We start from the raw sequence: 25,614 nt of genomic DNA on the forward strand, positions 1-25,614 counted from the left end.
TTTTGTAAATTGTTTGTTTTTTGGTATTTTACAGTGGTGAAACAAGAATTGTACTTTAACACAACCGTTTGTGTTCTACTTGAGTGTGTTACATTTGGAAGGCTGATTAAATTTGAATCGAGGCGTATAGCGATATTTTGTCTCGTTACTCTTCTTTTGCGTGGAATTCTTAAGGACTATTTCGAGTTCCGTAAACGGGAAAGATCACAATTAATATTACTACGCAATGTTAGATTCAGTTAATTTAATGTGTTTGTACTTTTATTTTAGGAATAAATTAAATTAAACAATATTGTAGGATAAATAGAATACTATGTTAGTGTGATTGTGTACTTAAATTTATCCCACTCGTCTCAGAAAGGCTTACAAGGCTCGGCAAGCCTCGCCATTTAAACCTTTCTTCACTCGTGGGATAAATTTAAGTACACAATCACACTAACATAGTATTCTCTATAATCTTTCTCCATTACATTGCTATTTAAAGGCTCTAGTGTGCTTAAGTTGTACTTAAGTGTCCACAAGTGCACAATTGAACTATTAATTATGTTGCGATTATTGCTGCGGTCATGTCAAGACACTCACTCAATTCTTCAGAGCAAGGTAAAGTTTGCCCATGGAGGTGTCTGTAATGTTGATCAAGGACCCTTGACTCAAACTTTCATATTTTCATCGGTCTGTTGTGTTTCACATTATATGACTTATATGCTAATTCTTTGAATGTATCCATATATTAAATTGTAGAAATATATGTGGGATTTCTTACTAGTGAGCGCCGATGTGACGTTTTCAGATTACGATGCGATATTGCGAGATTATTTTCAATAATTCAAAATATAAAGGGTGATAACGTGTAATTACATATAATAAGTATATATTGTTCAGCAAATCGCATACATCATTATGTTTTCCTGAAACAAAATATGCAAAGTACCATCAAATAGTCGGTCTGTTGTGTAAAAAAAACACAATGAAAATGGTTAGATGTAGCTCAGTGTTAAGAACGTTATTGAAGAGACACAACGAGATAATGTAACTTTAAGTAGTTAAGTAGAATGAAATTCTCGAAAAGTTTTTTTTTTGTTCACCAGTAGCCAATTGCATAAATCTGGATAACTCTTATCGAGCGGATAACTTTTGGTTATCTTATCATAAAATTGAAGATAACCAAAAGTTAACCGCTGGATAAGAGTTATCCAGATTTATACAATTAGCTATTGATGCCCAAACGGGTATGATTGTGAGCGAATTTTCTGCTGCGAATCAATACAAAACCTAGCTCGTCTTTGGATAGCCACACTGTTTGTCATCTAATCACCATCGTATTAAGACAGTATCGGTTCCATTTCGGAGAATCCGGACACAATTTCAGCGGCGTAATTGGAAGTCATACGACGACAAAGGAGCGCAGACAACATCCGAATAACACATCTTGAATAAAGGTGTTCATTAATCGACTACTTGTCTGAATATTCGTGCCTTATTTAAGAGTTTGCCTTCGTTTAATCCTGTTTTATATATTCCATTATCCTATTTTTTAAATAAGTCAACTTGCAAATTGTTTGTACTAGAGTATTCGAAATGTGATAAAGATTGGTAATGAACACAGTTATAGCGGTTTTTTCAATAATAGTACGATATTATTAGACATATTTGTGTAACACGTATGCGAAGGTATATATATATATATATATATATATATATATATATATTAGTTTGTTTCAATTTCCACAAATAAATCTCTAAAACGACAACCGGCTTTCTTGTATGTATAGCACACGACGACACCAATACAAGAAATAATTAAAGATATCGATACAACTTTATTTAAAGCAGTGCTCTCTTTTTTTCTGTTCCAGTCCATAGTACTATATTCAATCCTTAACTGCTATTCATGAATGTTAGGGCGCCATTTAATTATTTATATTGAGATACAAATAAACCAATATAAAACATGATAATTTGCCTCGACGTAATACCTGTTTCGTTAATCATTATACGAATGACTAAATTTGAACGAAGTCGACGGAAACCCAGTTTAAGTGTAATGACTCATACATATAGGATCTGGCACGAGTTGTGATATCATATCATATTTTATTAAACGAGTTCAGGAATTTTGTTAGTAAGCAAACCTTCGGCGAGCTTACTAACGAATTTCCTGGACGAGTTAAATAAAATATGGTATGAAATGACAACGAGTGTAAGCTCTTTTTTATAACATGCTTTTAAATGAGCAAATTAAATATATATTTACGCAAACATAATGATAAATCCCGAATGTTGTTTACATTTCGTGACGTCATTTGACATTGCAACGTCATTTCAGCAAAATAACAAAATGCGATCTGGTCAATCGAATGAAAACTAAGCCAATGAAAACGCTTAAAAAGTATATTACACATATGTAAGATAAAAATATTCGTAATAATTATCTTACATGGGAAACAGGATATGGCAGGTGATAAACTGTTTTATTGCATTGTTTATGAAGAAAGTACAACTAATAATATGCAAGACTGGTTGTGATTTGTCATGAAGGGTATGTTTTACACCAAGTTTCAAGTTTCAAAGTTTATTGGCAATCGGCAATAAAAACATGCCTTTAGCCATTTACAACATAATTATGGCAAAGACAAAAAGAACGGTTAAGTAGTATCATCACACACAACAAGGTACATATATACATATTCAAGCATAATATACATGCATACATAAAATTTATTTATGTAACGAAACGTTGATATACTTTGGATTAAGGAACAGATAGTTCAGTAAGGGTATTATTTCTATATAACATAGCTTCTTTTAGGTATTTACAAATTCCTAATATTTTATTTATTTTTTTCGATGTCATAGTAGTTTGGAATAAATTTAAGGTAGGCCAAGAGATATGTCCAATAAATTTCAGTCTTAAGTGTCTATAATTGACACAACAAAGTAGGAAGTGATACTCAGATTCAACAACGTTCATATTGCAGCATCGACAAAGTCTCTGATCGCGATCAATACCTTGGAATCTGCCAACTTCAATTTCTAGATGGTGCGACGATAGTCTAAAACGGGCAAATTGTTTCAGCAGGTCATATTTTTGTATTTTTAATAAGTACTTTTCACAGACAAATTCAGATTTGAATAAGCAATACTGCTGTAATTTAGACATTGATTGAATAGTTCCCTTCCATTCTTGAACAAAAATATCTCTAAGTTTATTTTTCAAGCTTGGAAAGTAGTTAATATCATAATTGAAATTATGACGAATATTGTTAAAATCTAAATGGTCAATCAAGGTATTGATTCTGTTGGCCCAGCAGCCACTGCTACCAGTGTTACACAGATCGGAGTATATGTTACAGATAGGAGAATTTCTATTTTTCATAATTTTTAACCAAAAGCGTATCGCCCTTTCTTTACATAAAATAGAGAGGGGGAAACGACCAAATTCACCAAGGACAGCATAGTTTGGAGTCTGCTGTTTGACGCCGAGGAGGTTTTTCAAAAATCGCACATGTAATTTATCAACATCTTTTATGTTATAAACACCCCAGATTTCGGAGCCATACAGGAGAATTGGAACGACCATGGCGTAAAATAATGAAAGCTTGGTTTTAATGTCTAATTGCACTTTATCAAAAATAGATAATTAACTACAATAGGCTTTAAGAGTCTGGTCCTGTAACATTTTAACAGCGTTTTTCATGTTTCCTGTATAGGTAAAATTTATGCCCAAGTAAGTAAAATCGTCGACAGTTTCGATGCTTTCTCCATTAATACTTAAGTTTATTTCAAAATTTACAACTGTTTTACGTTTTTCAAAAACACAGATTTTTGTTTTATTGACATTTATTTTCAAGCCCCATTTTACTGAATACGAATATATAGCATCTAGTTGGGCTTGTAAACTAAGCTGATTTGTCGTGAATAATACAATGTCGTCAGCAAACAAAATCATGTACATAGAGAGAAGTTCTACATCTTTTCCAGTTAAATCATCCAAATTGATGGTTTTAAAAACGTCATTAATAAATAAGATAAATAATATCGGCGAGAGTGGCTCCCCTTGTTTCAAGCCCATTGTTACTTCAAAGAAATCTGAGTAAGAAGTATTAGCATTATTTGCCTTTGAAAAGTTAGGCAGCTTGAGACACGACTGGACATTTTTATAAATACATTGTAACATATTAATCATTTTGCAACTGATACCGGCTTTAACAAGTTTAACCCATAATGCATCATGGTTAACGGTATCGAATGCACGTTGATAATCAATGAACGCACACCAAAGTTTTTCCTTTGAGTTAAGTACTTTTTGAATAATTGCATGCAGAAGAAAGATTGCATCAGTCGTCGAATGGTTATCTCTAAAACCAAATTGGCAACTTTCAAAAACGTTTTCATTCTCACACCATTTGTTAATGCGATTTCGTAATACAAGGGAAAAAATCTTTGCAGTAATATTAATAAGAGTTATCCCTCTATAGTTAGCTGGATTTGATTTGTCGCCCGTTTTATGAATAGGGACGATTACACCTTTTGTCCATGATATGGGATAAGATCCAACATCGAACAAGTAATTAAATATTTTACACAAATATGGCGATATAATCTCATTTGCATCGATAAAAATCAGCTACATTGTTATCAAAATCACAGGACTTAAAACGGTGCATGGACTTAATAGACTTAGTAATTTCTTCTATTGTCAATGGGCAGTCGAGCTGTTCAATATAAACAGGATTAACTCTATCCGAGTTATGTTCATCGGGCGTGAAATTGCCCTCACGGGTATTCGAAATGTTAACAAAGTGATTAAGCATTTCATGTTCACTAAATTGGCCATTTGTCGATACTGATTTTTTAAATTTATTAATGTATTTCCAAAATTTACGAGGAGACTTCTTACTCAACTCAGAAAGTTTAGATTTTTCTTTGGAAAAATATTTAGCTTTGGCCCTCCTTTTAATTTTATGATAATGGTTTCTTGCATTCAAAAATGAGAGTTTGTTATCTTCACAATTATTAAGATACAATGTTTTCTTAGCAGTATAAAACTGTTTCTTTGCTGTTTTACAATCATTGTTAAACCAAGGGCATTTCTTTTTAAAACTATTACTTTTAAACGGACAGCATCTTTTTAAAAACAGGATGCTGATATGTCATAGATAATATTTCCTAATTCGGACATACATTCATCAATTGTACTTTCACCTGATAATAGTTGCGAAGTTATACTATCAAAAACATATTTTTTTCGAGTCAACACAGTTCAAAAACGATTCTTTTTTAAAAGAATCCCAAGCCAACTTATAAGTGAAGGCGCTATTTTCGCTGTTTACAATACATTTACATTTCATATCAAAATAGATAGGACAATGGTCAGAGAATTCAGTTAAATCAAGTACGTGTAAATTAGTAACAGATTCATAACAGTTATAATCGCATACAACGTAGTCGATTGTACTGGCCACAGGTTTAGTTCTAAAAATAGAATGAAAAGTACATTTACCCTCTTCCTTCCTACCATTCAATATACATAGACCATTTTCTTTGCATAGAGTGAGTAATTTATTTCCAAAATAGTTGCACTGTGTATCTTGGTTATGCCTAGTCGGTAGATTATTGACAAATAAGCTATTGACAGGCATGTCAAGAAAACGGTCAAGGCTTATATCAGGGATTAAATCGGGCGAGATACCCGTGCGACTGTTAAAATCTCCTGTTAAATATATATCACCTAGTTGGCTGTAAAATCGAACACTACTAGATAAATGCTAAAAAAAATCGAAGTCAAATAGCTCGGAATTAGTATTTCTATAGCAGCTTGAATCATGAGGAGGTATGTAGCATAGACATAAATATTTAACTTGTTCAGAATGTGTTAATGACTTTGATATTTTTAACCATATAATTCCTTTGCTGTCACTATTTTCACAATCGATATATTGTTTCAAGTTGCTCTTGACATACACAGCTATACCACCACTAAATCGTTTAGCTTTATTGTTACCTTTCGGACGGTGACAGTTGATGTTCACATAGCCACTTAAATCAATGTTAGTGATATTAGAATTCCACGTTTCAGTGAACAATAAAATATCGTAATCACATAAAAAATTAAGAAAATCAGAGTCATTTAGTTTACATTTTATACCCTGTACATTCCAGAGTAAGAATGAGAGCTGTTCCTGGTCGCCATCCTAGCTGTATCCGGCTAAGCTTACGGTGTCCACGGTGAAGGCCTGGCCGTTGATGATCAGCTTATCATATGATATATAAGCCGTTTTGCCGTCTTGCCTGGCCTTGATCATGGTTGGGATCAGCTTACGGCACCGCTCCTGAATGGCGGGCGGAAACTGGTCACTGCACCGGATTTTCGGAGTACCGGAAGTTTCGGATGAAAAAGTGTTCTGATCATTATTGGAAATTTCACGGCACTTTTGCTTTATAAGTTCTTTATCGGGGAAGTGGCTGAACATGGCCACTACTGGACGAGTCTTCCCGGACTCAAACCTGCCGACGCGATGAGCCCGTTCGATGCGGATCGCAGAGTCAGCATGCTCAATATTGAGTGAAGATTTCATGAAGTCGTGGAGTGATTTTGTACAATTTTCTGAGCGTCTCGATTCTGGTGTAGTGCATTCAGGAAAGCCAAATAACATTAAATTTTTCCGCATGGAGCGGGATTTTAAATCGTTGATCTCTTCTTGCACTGAATTGGATTTTTGGATCTCACTTTCAAGTTACACATCACAGTAACGACATTCTTTTACGGGTTAGAATAGTAAAGTCAGTCATACTTGTTTCACTATCATGGGTTTTGTACGACTTAAGGAATCAAACCTGTGATTCTATTTGCACAAGCGCTAGATGTTTAAGGGATTGCATTAAAGCAAATTGGCAGCCCTCCTCGATGTTGATATATTGCCCTATTAAAGGGATCTATTCACGTTTTGGTAAATTTACAAAATTAAAAAAAATGTTTCAGATTCGCAAACTTTTAGTTGTAGTTATGATATTTGTGAGGAAACAGTAATACTGAACATTTGCCATGCTCTTAAATATCAATTATATGCATGCTATGAAGATTTATAAACCTGACAATTATAAAGCGCTGTAATGCGAAACAATTAAATAATTTGGAGAGTTTTGTTGTTATCGTTAAATTTTGTGACACTACGAGCATTTCTTATATAAAGTATAAAAAATACATCAAGCATTGTATGAGTAAGGATTGCCGAGTGATCTGAGCGATATATTTTAACTCCAGGTGTCAGTGGTTCGCCCCCAGTTGAGGGCTACATTTGTTTCTTTCTTTAATTTTATTCTTGATTTTTTACTAGAGCTTCTTCCAATGTTTATATTTATCAATATAAAGCGTTTAATTACAAAAGTCAATGCTTGCCAAAACCTTTGACAAGGCCCCTTTAAAATATGCGTTTCCGTCCGTTACAATTTTCTAAGCCTCATCCTTTTTATTGCTCATTCATTGTATGCTCAACTGTTATTATGACTGACCTTTTTATGACCCATCCTTTTTAAGCCAAACCTATTGATAATTAACCATTTTTATTTGTAAATGTTCTCATCTCTTATACACACCCGACGAGTGTTTGGTTATTTTATCGAGTTTATAGAGCAGCATGCAGTATTATATTATATTAGCATTACATTATGTTTATTAAAGACAGCCCGCATGTAATATATGCTCTACGACATGGACGATACAATTGTTTTATAGCATGTAAACAAAGATCGTTATTTTTACGACAAATGTCAAAACACATCAAACAAAATAATAACCAAACCCATTAGATGACATACACAATTATCATTCCAACTTGACCACCACAGTCCAGTGCGGCGCCAAATAATGCCACTAAATACACGGGACATTAGCGACCGACAACATATAAGGATGTGTTAATGTTTACTTATCGCATATATTATAAGCAAATAAGGTTAATATATCTTCATTATGCATATCTACATGTACACTCGCATCGACAGTGCCATTAATTTCCGAATCGATCGTACGTGAACGTTTATTTTAAAGAAAGTACATTTGCAGGTCATGGAGAGTTTGCGCAGTGAAATGTGTAACCTACATCCGGATTTGAGGCGACGGCGTTGATAACAAGCAACAGATCGCGGTCGCTTTACTCTACGCGTATTTACATTTATATTGTACAGTTGTGGTAAAAAACAGTGAATCTTTAGTGTCCATCATTTTACAACTTCTGTTTGGCAGTGGAACAGATTTAACTATAAAACTAAAGTGTCCATTATCATCATATTACAAGTTTCTTGAATGAAACATATTTGTAATATGACTAGTACCACTTAGTGTGTGTTTATTTTGTATAGAAAACCAGAATAGCCAAATTGTTTACAAAAAAAAAACACATTGCTTTCGATTGATTAATCGTCGTGATGTGCCCAGCTTCTTTTTCGCACTGTTTTTGGCAAATATTTGTGGATTCAAATTATTATTTGGTTTAAGGTTTATGCACTATTTTAGTTTCCATAACTAGAGTTCCCGAAATAACAAGCCAATCTATCATTAGGACAAATGTTTCCACCAAGTATTATACAGATTGAACTATGTGACTTCTAAAGTGTTTGCAAGGTTTTACAATAGCCATATAAGGAAAAGTGCCTCGCCCCCAGGCTGCCATTTTTTTCAAAGGACAATATTTTTTTAATCAGCCCCGATATCATTAGAACAAATATTCTGACCAAGTTTCTTTAAGATTGGACTATAAATGTGGTTCTAGGGAGTTAACAAGGTTTCACTATATCCATATAAAGAAAACTGTGCGCCCCGTGGGGTCCATGTTTTTAACCCAGCTGGAACCGTTTTCCAACTCGTCCAATATATTATTTGGACACATGTTCTGACCAAGTTTCATGAATATTGGACGATAAATATTGACGACTAACGATGGACGACAGACAAAAGATGATCCAAAAAGCTCACTATCAGCACGTTGTGCTCAAGTGAGCTAAAAACCTGTTAAACCGTAACCACTCGAGAGACGCTGGATTTTATAAAATGTAACGCGCAATTGATATATCGCCAATTCTATAAATAGTTTAGCCTAATAACACAATAGCTGTTTGTGTGAGTAATGTTGGCCAAACGTGAGTGCTCAGAAAGGAAAACACGTAATGTCCGTAGTTTGTTGGAGAATCAATAACACTATAGCCACGTGTTTGTTTATAAACATGCTGAGTTTCGAACGAATTCACTGGCATGTGAACGGACACATTTAGTTCAGTAATCACATTACATGTATATCAAGTCACTTTACTGTAACATGTCTTTAACCAAAGTGATTAAGACACTGCAGTTGTTTGCTATTGTGTAAACAGATGGCATCATGGTACCGCGCTTTGGTACAAACCCAACGTTGATCTTTTAAACCAAAGTGCGCTGAAGAAGTACATATTTATAGTGAAACAAAGCGAACTTTGGTTGTGCTAAGTATCTTTATTTCGGCAGTTCAATCATCATTCAAGGACTCCATGTAAACAGTTCAATTACACTTGCTGAAGTTATTAGGTACAACCTATTATTTAATATCTAAACTCAGTGACATTTACATATAATAATTTAGTGAAGGGAAATTGTTTTATGCATTGCTATTCTCCTTGTAAATATCTAAACACCAGTGTTCGACACATTTTCAGAAGTTTATGAGTCCGACGATACTTTAATACAAAACTTATGACACATGTTTACCATAAATTGTTAAATCCTTTTTCATGTTTGATTTCGGTTCGAAGTTCAAAGTGACTGGATTTTACGATGTGTTGTCATTTCTTATCTCAGATTGTGAAATTCACAAATACAAGTTAATTATTGTAAGTTTAATAAAATACTTTTTTATAAATAAAATATTTATTTATATGCTTGATTGTTGATCCTCTGGGTTGGTTGAAACATACCATGGCTTATACATGTTCCATAAATAATATTTAACATAATATAACAAAGCCAACAAATTGCCACAAGGCCTCTGAAATTATCGATTGATAGTGAAATGCGTTATTTACGCGCAACTGATTCACAGTAGTTTCAATCCTCAGTGCCTTTTAATCGTAAAACGTGCATTGATTAAACATTTACGGGTTTTGTGACGAGTTTTATTGTGATACGAGACTATTGAGCGAAACCTAGTTTTTTAAAGAGAAAATATCTGAGAACAAAAAAGATCAAGACTAGGTTGATTCTAATTTGAAGAGTTTCCCCTTTTATTACTCACAAGCACTGCGAACATGAACCAAAATAAAGAATTTCGTATTGATTTGTTTTGTCGATGTGTCTAAGCAGAATGAGTGGCATATTTTTCGGATGTTCAAAAGTGCAGACATTCTGATTTCGTGAAACGGGATTCTTTTATAATTCAAAGATGATTTTGAAGGAGTTCACCTTCCGTGTTGTTCGTTTTGACCCCAGCCACATGATTTTAGAGAAATTATAAGAAGAAGAGAGGAAAACTATTTTTAGTTACATACCAAATATCAAACTCTTGAACCTTGCGGTTTCAAAGAGGAAGATTGTTTTAAATTATGGATATTTACAATACAAGTATTTATAAATAATATTTGAGTCTCGGGCGGTTTCAAGGTTTGACCCCAGGGGATATGATTTGACCAACTATAGCAAAGGGCTACTATTAGACATTGCATGCCAAATAACAAGCCTCTGGGTCCTTCTGTTTCAAAAAAGACGATTTTCAAAGTGTGCACTAAATACACATAATTAAACAGGTAACCCATCGAGCGGGATCAGTTGAACCCAAGAGGGATGATTTTAACAAAGTTGTTACCAGACCAGTATGCAATGTTAAACAAAAAGTAAATACCTTCCCAATCGTTTTTAAGAGAAAATGTTTAACATGTAAGTCTTAATAAACACATTATCCGTGTGCATTGCCAGTTTTTATGCAAGGGACGATGTCGAACAAACTTGGTAAATGACCACAATACAATGATAAATGCCAAAAACCAAACCTCTTGGCGTTTCCGTTTCAGAGAGGACATTTTTAAAGTGTTTGCTCTATTAATATTGAGCAAGTTACGCTAAGGGAGGAGCCGAATTTTTGCCCACCTCCGTCCAGGCGATTATTTAAAACAACAAAATTCGGACCAACCGAACGTTCTACAATATTGACTTATATAATCCCTCCTTAAACTTCTTTCACCTTAAGTCGTATTTTGGAACAGAAGCAATTTCGAATTCAGTTGAAGTATCATGAGTACAATTGTTTTGAAAACATTTCACGTCTAGATTGTTCACTGTGTTTAACCCACATAATGAACAGGACTTAGCCCACTGGCACTAATATTTTTTTCAGTACACCTGAACCGTTTTCAAACTCAGCAGATGTACCATCAGAACAGCGTTCTAAGCAAGTGTCATAAGGATGGGTAAACATGTAACTTCTGGAATGTTCAGAAACTTTTAATTAAATGTGACATAGCAACCTTGTTTTGTAACACTATTTTGTAATTTACCCAATTGCCATTTAGACAAATCTTCTTAGAAATTTTCGTGCATATTGGAAATAAATAAAATCTATAGAGTGTTAACAATCTACATTTTGACAACGGACAATGCAGGAACGATGATTAACACTGGGCAAAATGTCATCACAAATACTCACTATATGCAAGTTGTGCTCATTTGATCTACTAAAGACTCTTTCTAGGTACATCTGTGTTATGTTTGGTAGAGCACTGTGAACAAGGTTTTCATTCAACGATTTTGTTAATAGAATGAGGTCCTTTGCGTTCCAAGTTGTTAGACTAAACTGGTAAATGGAATTTCCTTTATTTTGCTTACATATACTATAAAATTGAAAATAAAGTATTTTCATCATAATAATACGATCATAAAATATACACAATGCATCTTCGGAAAACAAACTTGGTGACCAGAGAGGGATTTTTATATGATAAAAAAAACATATTTAATCTAGCGCATAGTCCAAATGATGGTATTGTTCTAGTTGTGTAGATGCTTCCGATATCACTTAGGTTTGAATTAACACTTCTCACAATCAAAAGACCAGCTGTGTGTTTTCTTCCTTGTTAAGAAGAACCCTTACAGTTCTCAAGCAGTAGATGAAGTGCGTTGTCATGACTTGGTATTAAAAACTTCCTTTTGCAGTATGTAGAGCGTGCATATTGAATTATTACAATTTTAATGTGACCATTTACAAATGCAACTAACAGTTTTTAAAGACAGCGTTCGACGATGACTTTTCTGAGTAAACAACGGCCTTCATCGACACAAAAACAAGGAGTCCGAGTCTCATTTCCAGGAGTCTCGAACTACCGAACTACCGTTAGTGTCGAACACTGTAATATTAAGTAAAATGATGACCAACGAATTATACTGAAAACGATTGCATGGCTATATTTACCGTGTATATCCTAACCAGGTATTTCCCACATTTGTTTCGAATCGAGTGAAAGCAACTTCAAAAACTGTTTGAATTCTATTTGCATCCGGCCAGTAAAAAGGGTTGTTGGATTCATTACACGCTTATTTTGGAAATTAAGCTGTTTTATATTGCAGTTTAAGATAATGCTATAAATTTTTACAAATTAAACTTTAACATAATCGATGCCATTCAACTCACTGTTAATTGATCATAGAATCAGTCCAATAGGGAATAGAGCCACCATATTAATTCAAAACTATAACAAAAAAACACCAAATTCAAACTCATACCCCAATCCAACGTTGACCACAAACACCTAAGGATATATTGAAACTGTAAAGTAGAATGGACGTAATTAACATATTGCCAGTTAATTTATATGTACCATTCGCTCATTATCTTGTGTCCTGTTTTGACAACTTGATAAGATATTAAGGCAGTCTAACATAATTTAAACAATCTTGTTAATGTCTCTGTCTTAAATAAAAATAATATGAAATTTATGACGTCATTAAAACGTATTGCAACGAATGTTTGTTCAATTGAAGTGAAATAGGCAACAAATAACAAAAATGTAATCGCATGAGTAAACAAATCTCTTAATACATTATCCGATCTGGGTACTTGTGACGGTGTTGTTATTAATCGCACCTAATACGCGCACTAAATTTCTTACGTATAATTGAACTAGAATATAATATATATGGTTTTATATCAAATGCAGTAGTTTATGATCATCTTACTGTATTTAACGTTGTCAAACTTTCAAATATGATCCTCGAAACCTAATCACTTTTGTGAACGTCGTCAGTAAACTTGATTACTGTCACATGAATTCAAAAGTTTACATATTGCATAAATGTTCTTCGTATTCGGTAAGGAAACGATATTGGTGTTAAACTTGGTGTGTAGATGGTATGTTGAACTAATGACAGAAAGGTAATCATCATAGTTCATAAAAACTGGTCCGGTGACAGTGTCTATGTGTCATTGAAGGTTTATCCTACTGACATATGTGTAAAGTGTGATATGTTTAATTATTCAAAGTTATATGAAACGTAAATATCCAAAAAACATAAAACATTCAACCACGGCATTATAATATGCTTGTTGTATTGCGAATACTTTGGATTTTATCATTGACATTATTGTTTTACTCGTCAGAGAAAGGGCAGAAACGAGGCAGCAAACTATTTATTTGAGAACTGTTATTTATAAACATTAACATTTAATAAAGCTATGGACTAGCGCCGTTATCAGTAAAGGCCGTTCCGACCAAACTTTGCTTACATACGGGCAAACTATTTTAAGCACTTAGCAATTATTAAGTTGCTTTTCAGAGAGGAAATATTTAAAAGGAAAAATAGTCGACTAATACAAACAATGTTTGAAATAATATCCTTAAGAGTACCCGGGATACTTTTAAGTAGTTCATGAACCGTCAACGACCAATTGATTTGAATTAAGTGTTGAGTACTAAATACATTTGTATAATCGTCTTTCCTTCAGGAAATACTAATGATTTGAAAACGTAATGAAATATTATATCAGGCACAGCCGCATACTAACAGAAATCATTTAACTGGTTCAAAGACACCTGTTCCAACATTTATGTTTCGTCTTTCGTTGAACCGTCAACGACCAATTGAGTTGAATTAAGTGTTGAGTACTAGATACATTTGTATAATCGTCTTTCCTTCAGGAAATACAAATGATTTGAAAACGTAATGAAATATTATATCAGGCACAGCCGCATACTAACTTAAATCATTTAACTGGTTCAAAGACACCTTTTCCAACATTTATGTTTCGTCTTAATCAGCAAGTGCAATACAAAAATGACATTGTCAAAATTCCTTATTTCGAAAATGCTTATTGTTGGACATAATCGCTGAATATTGAGCTACTTACGGTATGTTATTTAGCCGGGTATCTAAACTTGGGACCCTCATGAGCAAAATCTTATATTATGGGGTACCAGTGTAGCCATCGTGATCATAATCATTATATTTGACGACTTCATCACCTTTATCGACACCCTGAGCATAACTATCATCATCAATAGCAGCATATATATGGAATGTACTGACCGTAAATAACTTTAAGATTCGCCCACTTAAGCACTGCCCCATATTCATTAACGTTTCTCCTCAATCAATGGTAGTGGTAGGACGGTGCGATATTTTGTAATGTAACTTGTGTGTACCTGGTGTAGTTGGATGATGAACCATACTTTTAAATTTCATAAAAATAACACGAACGCATACATATCATATACATTCCAATTTATGATTATACATGTACCATGTACTTATTAAGATTATACATATTACAATCTCAAAATATATCATCAAGGTTTTAATTTTTTGGAAGACTAATAACTGTTTTCGACTGCTGACAGATCGTTCTATATTAATTAAAGATTGCACAAAAATCGTAAACATTGATGAATAGGCTCCCAGACAGGTATACAAGCATTATAAATACTTCCTCTCTTGATCGAAATCGGCGCATGTAAAGGTGAACATTCCAGCAGGTTCATAGAATGGAAAAGTACGAAATTTAAACAAAGCGTTAATTTATTTAAATGAAAATTAAGACAGTTGAAATGTTTTATATATGTCAGAAGTAAATAATTGCATTGGAATTACTAAAAAAATGACACGAATGATTCTCATTTTGACAGAAAAACTGCCAATGTATGTGATAAGCCTCTTAGCGTACTTGAAGTTTAAAGGCCCTATAAAGGTGTCATATCCAATTATTATGCATATAAACTGGTCTTATTTTTGCCGGATTTCAGTTACTCTTGCCGCTAATAACACAGCTTAGATGCAACGTTGTCAAGAATTATGGAAGATATACCCGTTTCATAATTGGAAGAAATGTTTACAACTTTGCAACTAACGTGGTGTGTAGCCTCAAAGCGGTGACGTATGCTAAAAATAGCCGAAAGAAAATTCTATTTTAATTCTATTTTAAACAATTTTTTACCAGCAGATAGTAACATATTAGATCACTAAAAACGATTTAACCATTTTGAAGAGACCTACTTTGTGAGTAATAACGGAAAAAGTTTAAAATCAACGATATATTTTTGGTGACATGAGTCACTTTCACTTTCACTTTCCCGAGTAAACAGCGATGTAAATAAACTGATTGTTTGTTAACACAATTGACTTGGAGGACAATATATTTTAAGCTCAAAACAAGTTGTATTGCTCATTTTTATGGTAATGTCCAATAACATATATACATATTGTTTTTTGATAACCTTTATAAATAAAATATGAAACAAATATTTAAAAGTCGGTAAATAATTACGGATCGTCACCTTTATAGGGTCTTTAACGACAAGTTGATGAAAGGCTTTCATGGCGAGGAATAGTATGGAACTCCGATTTTCATTTACATGTATGCATTCATTAACGGATAATTTTGTCACGGAATACCGTTATTGCCATCGTTGTTACTCATTACAATCCAGAGGGCGACAATGCGATAGTGCGATAGTACGATGACAAAAATGAGATAGTACCATGGCGCCAATGCGATAATACGATGGCGACAATGCGATAGTACGTTGGTGACAAAGCGACAACGCGATAGTACGATGACGACAATGCTACCGTGAGACAATACGATGGCGACAGTACGATAGTACAATGGCAACATTCGATAGTCAAATCGTACTGTCGCAATCGTATCATCGCATTTGTCGCCATCGTACTATTGCGTTATCGTACTGTCGTCATCGTATTATCGCATTGTCGCCATCGTACTATCGCACTGCCGCTATCGTATTTTCGCACTGTCGTCATCGTATTATCGCACTATCGCATCGTCGCATTGTCGCCATCGTACAATATCACTGTCGCCATCGTATTGTAGCACTGTTGTCATCGTATTGTCGCACTGCCGTCATCGTATTATCGCACTATCGCATTGTCGCATTGTCGCCATCGTACTATCGCATAGTCCCCATCGTATTGTCGCACTGTCGCCATCGTACTATCGCATTGTCGCCATCGTAGTATCGCATTGTCACACTGTCGCCATCGTACTATCGCATTTTCGCCATCGTACTACAGTCGATCGGGTAGTTCCGGATCTCGGGTAATTCCGAATCAACTCTATGATTTAATTAAAATATTAGTCTAAAAGATATTGACATATCAATATAACTGTGATGTTTGGAAAATGTGATCAATTTCAGTAACACAGTTTTGCTTCTTATTTCAACGGTGTTTTCATTGAAAATCACACTTTGGTTACTATCACAGTCGTGTCATTTTACCGTCGCACCGTCTTTCTATAACACGCGTCAACAATTAAAAGACTATTAAGAAGAACATTTCCTTGGTAGATGCTTGTACATTTTTTATGAATTTGTTTATTTATTATTATTTTTTCATTCCTGTGAGTGATTTTAGCATATGTTTATGATTTATGGAAATACAGCATGGAAATTGCACCTCGTGTACATGTCAGTTGCGGATCAGCTGATTGGGTAAAATCTCAAAACAGTTTATTATGTATATATATTTTTTTTGTTTAATATTTTAAAGCTCTAGCTACCAAGTTTTTGTATAATTATATATGAAATGAAAAGTGCCTTGTTTCTCATAAATTTGATATATTGTTTCATTGAAATTATTTAATTGTAATACTATTTTGTGACATCAATGCCGAGAAATACAGAGAATAAGATTGCATTTTGTTTATTCTATCTGTCTGTCTGCCCCAAAACTTTAACCTTGCTCATAAAATGAAAATTTATGGACCTGATTCTCCAAACTTTACATGTTCATGCATCTGATTGAGATCTATTATGCAAACCAGTTATGAGGCATTAGGTCTAAGTCACAAGGTCAAGGCTTACACATACAGTAAGCATTTGTTGAATGCATCTTGGTTTGTTTTTATGTTTATGTGTTTAGTAATAAGTTACAACATTTAAAGGTATAATACCGGAGTAATAAAAAACCAGCGGAGTGCTAAAAACTCTACTATGGAAAAATATATGGATTAATAAATAATGGTAAGATGTAGTGCTGGAAGGAGATTGGTAATTTTTTAAATATTTATTCTATTTTTAATGTGTATTTATGCTGTGATTTTGCATTTCAGATAATTGTCAAGTTGGACTGATGGGTCCTCAAAAGCACAGGTGCTCTGCACAGTCATTGGCAAAGTGGCTGAAGCGGATACTTTTATATATTTTTACATTATTGTGATCCTATTATTGTTAAATGTTGCCATAATATGTTATTTACCCAAAATTTAACTTGATATCTAGTATTGCTTTCCATTTCTTTACCATTTTTATCCCAGAGGTACTGGTTTATGTTGTTTTTTTGGATACTTTCATTACATTATTTTTACATTATTGTGATCCTATTATTGTTACATGTTATCATACTATGTTATTTACCAAGAAAGTAACTTGATATCTTGTATTGTTTTCCATTTCTTTAGCAAATTTACTCCAGAGGCACTGGTTTATGTTTTAATTTTATGGATGCTTTTATATATTTTTACATTATTTTGATCCTATTATTAGCAAATGCATTCGAGAGGTACTTGTTTATGTTCAATTGTCATTTTTATGCCCCCGGATCGAATGATCGGGGCATATTGTTTTTGGCCTTTCTGTCTGTCATTCTGTCCCAAAACTTTAACCTTAGTTAAAGTTTTTTGATAACTTTTGCAATATTTAAGATAGAAACTTGATATTTGGCATGCATGTGTATCTCATGGAGCTGCACATTTTGAGTGGTGAAAGGTCAAGGTCATCGTGCAAGGTCAAAGGTCAAAAAAACTAATCCAAGGGAAGTATTAAGCTTTAAAGGGAGATAATTATATGTACCTGCCAAATGAAAAAAAATCAAAGTGGCGCAATAGGGGGAATTATGTTCAAGTCATAAGCATATATGTCATATTTTCATACATTTTGTACATTATTGTGATTCTATTGTTGTTAAATGTTATCATATTATGTTATTTCCCCAAGAAGGTATCATGAGTTTATCAATAAATTGTTTGTATTGGGTATTTGTGTTTGTTTTATATAACCAATAATACAGAGGAATCCATTTCAAATCAAAACATAAATACTTTCCAACAGCTTTATTCTCTTGTGTACAGACACACACCCTATAATGGTTTTAAATTGTCAGACAGTTATTAAACTGAAACAAACGAACCTATCTGATGTTTATTTAATTCATGCATCATTTGTTTTGACAGTCAAAATAATTGTTGACAGTCAAAATAAGTTTTGAGATGATCCCTGGCCTACATATTCCAAATAGTCCGAGTGATCCGAAATTACCGCATTCGATTTAGAACTAGCCGACTTTATGCAAGTGAATAAGTTCAAATTGGCATCAGAAATGTATTGGTAAGTATAAATAAATTAATATGGCCTGAAAGATGGTATATTTTGCCTCAACAATCCAAGTATTTTGAAAGCAATTGCTTTCTTTTAAAAATATTAACACCATTATTAACGCTAGTGATCCGGAACTACCCGACCGACTGTATCGCATCGTCGCCATCGTACTATCGCACTATCGCATTGTCGCCCTCTGGATTTTAATGTGTAACCACAACAGCCTTTACGGTATTCCGTTCTTTTTCAAATAAAGTCATTCTTTGATTGTAGTAAGACAAAAAACAACGTAATATTTTAAATTGTGATTATGTTCACCATCGTTTGGGTTGGATTTATTTTAAAATATGTTTCAAAACGGGACAGACAAGAAGGACACACGGCGTTTAAGTGTTATAATGTGGAGGAGTTGGGGCCACAGCTCTCAAAATAATTCGCTTATTTGTAGTTCATTTTACTTTGTTGTTTTCTGCTTCACTACTTCGCCGTTTGGGTTATGCTTATTTGCAACTGATATATAAGAAGTCGCGCGACTCAATTATTCATTCGAAGTTTATAAATTTATCTTGAACATATATATTGTAATTTTATATTTAAAAGGTGGATATTTTCAATTTTTACTTAGATGTAAGTTTCTCGATATAAATAGGTGCAATACTTTTTAACTGTCTTTTAAAGTATGGGCCGTTTTCGTAGACATATGTCGAATAGTGTGTGAATATTTCACGAAAAGCACGATTTTTCTTTATGAATGAGTTCCAGTCCGCAGTTACATAAATGCATGTGATATTTCAAGGGACCTCTAAATGTAATATGTTCCTGCTTCAATTGACTTGTGATTATGTTTAAGAAGAATGGTTGATATACTTCACATGATAATAACGGCGAAGATGGTTCTCGTATGTACACTATTTAAAAATCGGAAACGACACGAGTGGTTGTTTAGTATTTTCTTTTGAAGATAAAAGAATATGAGCTGCAACAAAAACTTCCGTTTGCTAATGGAATATGTCACTGGCATGCTGAATATATTTGAAAAGCAGCAGATAGCGATTGTCTTTTTAACTTTCTATATGGACTGTTTTAATTGTTGAAGGAAATATTGTTTGAAAGATCAAACTACGACCGATACAACTACGCAAGGTAAGATTAAGTTAATGGTTGTTTTGGTAGTTTATTACGCAATAAAATGTGTATAATTTCAAAATCTTTTTATTAATGTATTTTAGGAAAGAGTCTTGATGTTCTAGAATTTATCTGACTCGTCTTCGAAAGATACCGGATCCAAAACATTGTCTAAATAGCACGTGTTCGTTTTTGTAGTGTTTGCGCATAACCGTATAAGATAACCACACACAGTAGATATGATAAGATTTACCGCTTCATACGAGGTTTCTTGTTTTATACACTTGGCTAGTGTTATTGTTTAAGCATTTTGTATATCATAACAACTTAATTGACTGACATGTTTTAAACACAGTTCAACTAAAATAATTTTACCAATGTATTATAATTATTATCTGAGATCGTTCGTTCGTCACGCCATTTCCTTGTCTCCCTAACCGATCCAATAACTCAATCAATAACCTTATTTCTGACAAACTTGCCAACACATGTAAACGTGCATTTTAAAAGGAATTTAGGTGATATTAACCCATTATGATTGCTGTCAATAGGTTCTGTATGAGGTTAAGAGTAATTATCATATAAAGCTATGCAATAAAAGTTATCCATTCAAGTGTACTAAAACAAATAAAATAGGTGACTGTAGTAATGTTTTATTTTTTGATACCAATCTTCTTTTCGCACATTTACACAGTTCCTGATGGTGACGATAAGGATCTTCTGTAAGTAAGCTGCGCACACACGCTTTTATGTTTCTCAATGGTTTTTATCACGATACTGCCAAATATTATGACACCATCCCGTATCAATACATGAACCTGGTTGCGATTTGGTAGTGACTGGAAGTACGTGTGCTCTCGCAAACTTTTTCGAAACAGGTTTACAGCCATACATCAACACTCAATAAAAAAAGTTTAAGATTCCATATGTTCATTTTTGTCTCATTGATTTTAAAGACAATATCACTTTGGGTGAGCTCGCGTGTTTATTGTGACACTCATCCCCGGTAAAAACCAACATGCTGTGCGCGCTTAATGACGTATGTTTACGATCTATTTTACTCTTCCAAAAAGCGCATAAGCACTGCTCTTTTATTGAAAAATATATAACCTACTTTGCAATTTTCAGCGTTTAATAATTTCGCAAGTTTGTTAATTAATATTTGGCCATTCAAATAGAGCCACGAGCTGTAAAGTGTCTCTCCTTCTGGTACAGTTTCACATCGTTCGTATCTACCTTATATAACATGTGTCTTAATATATTTTCCAGTATCCTATATTTTGGGCGTCTGAAAGAAGGCAATCATAACAGCTGCTAAATCAGCCACCAACCAGTTCAGGTCACGTGCGAGACAAAGGCCTTGTCCTTAAACGGACGCCCTAATCACTAGGACTCGAACAAGGGTTTTTATTTTCTGTCATTGTATTAAGCAAATTATTATTATAAAAAACTGTATATGGCAACACATAAATACATGAATTCGAACACATTCTATATGAATTGATAAACAAACGCATTAAAGAGGTATTAAACATATATTTTATTGATCGCATCAGATAGACCCTTATATAAGCACGCAATATCGCCACGAATACAGTCTTGTTATTTTAGTTGTAATTATACATTTCTGCAGATATAACGTAGTTAGGAAAGTAGCGGATGAATACATATTTGCACGTTTCGATGAAATATTAATTAAACACAATTAAACACAACACAAGTTTAATTAGTGCAGTTCGCTTATTTAATTTCCACTTATTTGGTGGCGCACACATGCCAATGCAGATCTGTTTATATATTAATACTATATATTATGATCATAGTTGTTAAATTTTAAAGCTATTGAATTCTTGTAAAACAACTGTATATTTGTACTGACATTATTGTTGATATTCCGTAAACATATCAATATAAACATATGATTATGATGTTATCTCATCTGTTTTCTGGTGTCTCGAATCTAACTTCAGCGTAGTATAAATGGCTGAAGGAGGCATAATACGTGATGCACCAGGAGGGATCCCTAGCCAATGCAGTGTGTCCAGCAGTCATGGTCTGGTAAGTAGTCCGTCGAGTTAAGATTGTTTCTTTTGAAACGATAATTAATTGTATTGATATGTAAACATAGTCTATGGTTTAATATATTGCAATTATGCGTTTAGTTTTTTTAATAATGTTAAAATGGGACTTGCTCACCGATTTCGGCATGTTTTGACATTTGTAAAAAATGTTTTGAATTGATAAATATAAATATCGGAACAAACGAGATCAAGTAAAAACCAATAATACAATATAAAAAAAGAACGACCCTTGGTATAAAAGTCTAAAGCCTAAACAATTATGTCAACCATGCTTATATAGTTCATTGTATTTTGTATACTTTATACAGGCAAGCAACACATGCTCACAAAATATAACGATAACAACAGATCCCTCCAAATTATTCAATCGTTTCGCGGTCGCAACGCTTTATAATTTTCAGGATTTTAAATCGTCAAAAGATGCAAATAATGGGTATTTAGAGCATGGTAAATGTTCAGTATTATTGTTTTCTTGCAAATAACGTAAATACAGCGAAAGAAATGCAAATCTGAAACACTTTTTTTCATTTTTGTTCCTTTTCAAAAACATGAACAGGTCCCTGTAACCTGTTATTCTCTATACATGTATATCACATCGTATATACTTAATAACAAAACATTTCAGCTTCATTTTGAACTTTTCTCTGAAGAGACATGTACTCTGATGAATATTCTGGGTTATGGGCCTCACATCCGAAAGGCGAGGAGTGACGCCTACATGGCTTATGGCAGGAATATTACAATGCAGACGTGTTCTACATGTTTCACTACGGGTAGCAAGGCTGAGGGTCTGACCAGAATAATGGAAAGTGATCTAGACTTAATGTGTGTTCCAACAAAACATGACATCTGTTTAGAAGAAGGTGTTGATTCCAGTAACGTTCCTTGGGAGAAAAACATATTTAGATCATGCAGTCGTCTTAGTTACCCTGGACACTGTAGACTTTTCTTAGAGAGATACGGTATAATTATGTCTCATTTCTTGTACAATGCCTTGTGTGATGATGGACATGGTCGCATATTCTTAAGCAGTGACTTATATGTTAGTTCCGGGTTGAACATTGTTGATCCGAGAGGAGTCGTAGTAAGTCATGGGCGTGCCGGACCGTCAGTTCCAATGTCACATGGTGGTATTGAACAAGATTTAGTGTGTGCGTTGCAGTATGACTGCCCTAGCATCCTAACACGATGGGCGGCAAGACCTCGCAGCTGGCCATCACCTGATGTCGTGAAAGAGGTTGTATCACTTGGAGCATTTCTTGCTCCTGTTGGGGTTAAAGGCAGCGATTATGAATGTGTTGAATGGAGAATCTGTTTCAACACCGGGGAAAATGTACTGATACATAATCTTAACGACACTCAGGGGAAACTGTATGTTCTATTAAAAATGGTGAAGAAGGATGTCTTAAAGCCACAAAAGAAAGAAGTTACATCGTTCACGATGAAAAACATTGTATTATGGATAGCAGAAAATAACCCGCAGTCATTGTTTCATGAAAGAAGTCTTTTTCACTGGCTTCATGAAGGATTACATGCGCTAAGAGTTGCTTTAGCTACGCAAGAGCTGCCTTATTTCATGATTCCTGAGCGTAATCTGATTGGAGCCCGTGCTCTGGAGCAGGAGCAGAAGCTTTCTTGGATAGCTACTATTGATGAAATGATGGAAGAAGGTCCACGGATCATATTGAGACTACCGAAGATACGACAAGCTCTTATCGCTCACCCTGAGCCACTACGATGGTACAGCGGGAGGAAAATAGAGATGGAAATATTGGAGCTGATACATCGGAACAGACTCGCCCTCGGCATGGATGAAGGGACGGATTTTATTATGCAGGCAGTACGCAGACGTGAGAAGGAAATTGTTAAGGAGGTTAGGATGAGGATGATTTTGGAAGGGTGTCGAGTAAATAATCTACTGAATGTATTTGATTGGATGTTGATGTAAAACGAGTACACATATCAAGAGCCAGTTGACTTGCACTTGCAACTCACATATATAGATGTAAGGAGTTAACGTCTGTTGGTAATTGATATTTATTGTTTGGCAGAATACATTGGAAATGTAAACTTCGTTAACAAAACAGTTCATATAAAATTGTGAAAAATGTTGTATTGTTCCTATAATGTATATAAAATGACGAAACGATGATGAAGTGCTGATTTAAAACATTGATCACATTTCACGATAAAATAATTTTCAAACAAGTGGGCTCTCGTAAAATCGTATCCCCATGTTGTATGCTATCTAGTGTCTTACACTATGTCAATATGTGTTTTGTTAGACATGCCTTAATGTAATAGTTGTAACCCAAATCAACATAAAGTTAATGTGCAAGCAGGTTTAATATGTCTGCCAATATAAGATAACAACATGCCACTACTTCTCCATTAAGTATAAAGATGTGTTTTTGTACTTTCTAATTAAAAGTATTTTTGGGAACCTTTCATCGATACTACGAAACGATGCACCCTTGTACCATGCTCTATATTAGCTTGTACGTCATGACGATGTTCATGTCAAGATGGGTTGAAAATATGTTAAACAGGCTTGTGTTCTTTGATCAAACGTCCGCAAATTTATTTCGTTAAGATGTTGCTTCAAAGGTTAACCTGAAATGCCATTGTCGAGATACGATTTCATGAATCTTACTTCTGAATTGTATATGTGGTTATTGCGTGCGCTTGAAAATCATTTACGCTAATTTGCTAAGAATTTAATAACACAGTTAGTATAGATTAACCTTTTAACCCATTTTGTTGTTGATGCTTAATTTTGCAGTTGATGTATCAAACAGTTTATACTGTATTTTATCCGTGAATTATATATATTTTGTTTTTTGTCATAAATATGGATATATACCTATATATCTGCCTTTAGTACAAGTTCCGTCTAAAAAGCATTTTGACGTGTTTGTAGTTCCTTATTTAATCAAGTTAATTTGAAGACCTTTCTTACTATGTTGAATTATAAAAGGCCTAATTTTCACCATTTGATACTGGTGAGCAGCCTGAATAGTTCCCTTCCATCCTACAACTGCACAGTTCATACCGGTCGGTCCCAAAGAACCGCTACTTGAACACGATCATTCTCACCAGATTACCGTCCTTGACGAGGAATCCCTTCCGGTGTTTCCATGGACGATATGGAGGAAAGCCAGAGCTTCTATCTGACCCCAAAGTTGGGCGCGACGTTGATGTTTAACTAAAAAACTTTTCTTGTGAAGGAAACGAGAGTTTGAAGTGAACAGTTGACTATGAAAAGGTATATATGAAAAGTTAAATGTGAAACATTGAATTGTAAATATTTCGTGTGAAATGTTTAACGTGAAAGTATTATTGTTAACGAAACAAAAGTTCAATGTGAACGGTGTAATGTGAAATGTTTAATTTGAAATGTAAATTATGTAGAGTTTGATGTGAAATGCGTAATGTGTAATTTCCTTTAGCTGTTAGACTTTAATTTTTACAGCTGTGCATGAATACATCATTTCTTCCAATATATAATTACACACATGTGTTATTTCATTATTATTTTAATCACAGTCAAGAACAATTTATTTCA

General features: G+C 34.0%; 4 protein-coding genes across 9 annotated transcripts in view; 3 read left to right on the forward strand and 1 right to left on the reverse strand.

The window, feature by feature from the left end:
* The window catches only part of LOC127837785 (uncharacterized), a 605,533-nt gene that overhangs the window by 454,871 nt on the left and 125,048 nt on the right, over nucleotides 1-25,614 (forward strand). The gene's annotated exons all lie outside the window — the stretch shown is intronic.
* The window catches only part of LOC127837806 (solute carrier family 49 member 4 homolog), a 583,680-nt gene that overhangs the window by 420,315 nt on the left and 137,751 nt on the right, over nucleotides 1-25,614 (reverse strand). The window lies entirely within an intron of this gene.
* Nucleotides 1-25,614, forward strand: part of LOC127837799 (G-protein-signaling modulator 2-like) — a 616,832-nt gene that overhangs the window by 399,911 nt on the left and 191,307 nt on the right. The window lies entirely within an intron of this gene.
* On the forward strand, nucleotides 21,923-25,472 carry LOC127837794 (uncharacterized). Its single transcript, XM_052365184.1, has 2 exons — nucleotides 21,923-22,026; nucleotides 22,675-25,472. The coding sequence occupies exons 1-2, from the start codon at nucleotides 21,949-21,951 to the stop codon at nucleotides 23,995-23,997; spliced, it is 1,401 nt and encodes a 466-aa protein (XP_052221144.1). The 5' UTR covers nucleotides 21,923-21,948; the 3' UTR covers nucleotides 23,998-25,472.

The sequence above is a fragment of the Dreissena polymorpha genome, chromosome 7 (assembly GCF_020536995.1).
Source record: "Dreissena polymorpha isolate Duluth1 chromosome 7, UMN_Dpol_1.0, whole genome shotgun sequence".
Taxonomy (NCBI): domain Eukaryota; kingdom Metazoa; phylum Mollusca; class Bivalvia; order Myida; family Dreissenidae; genus Dreissena; species Dreissena polymorpha.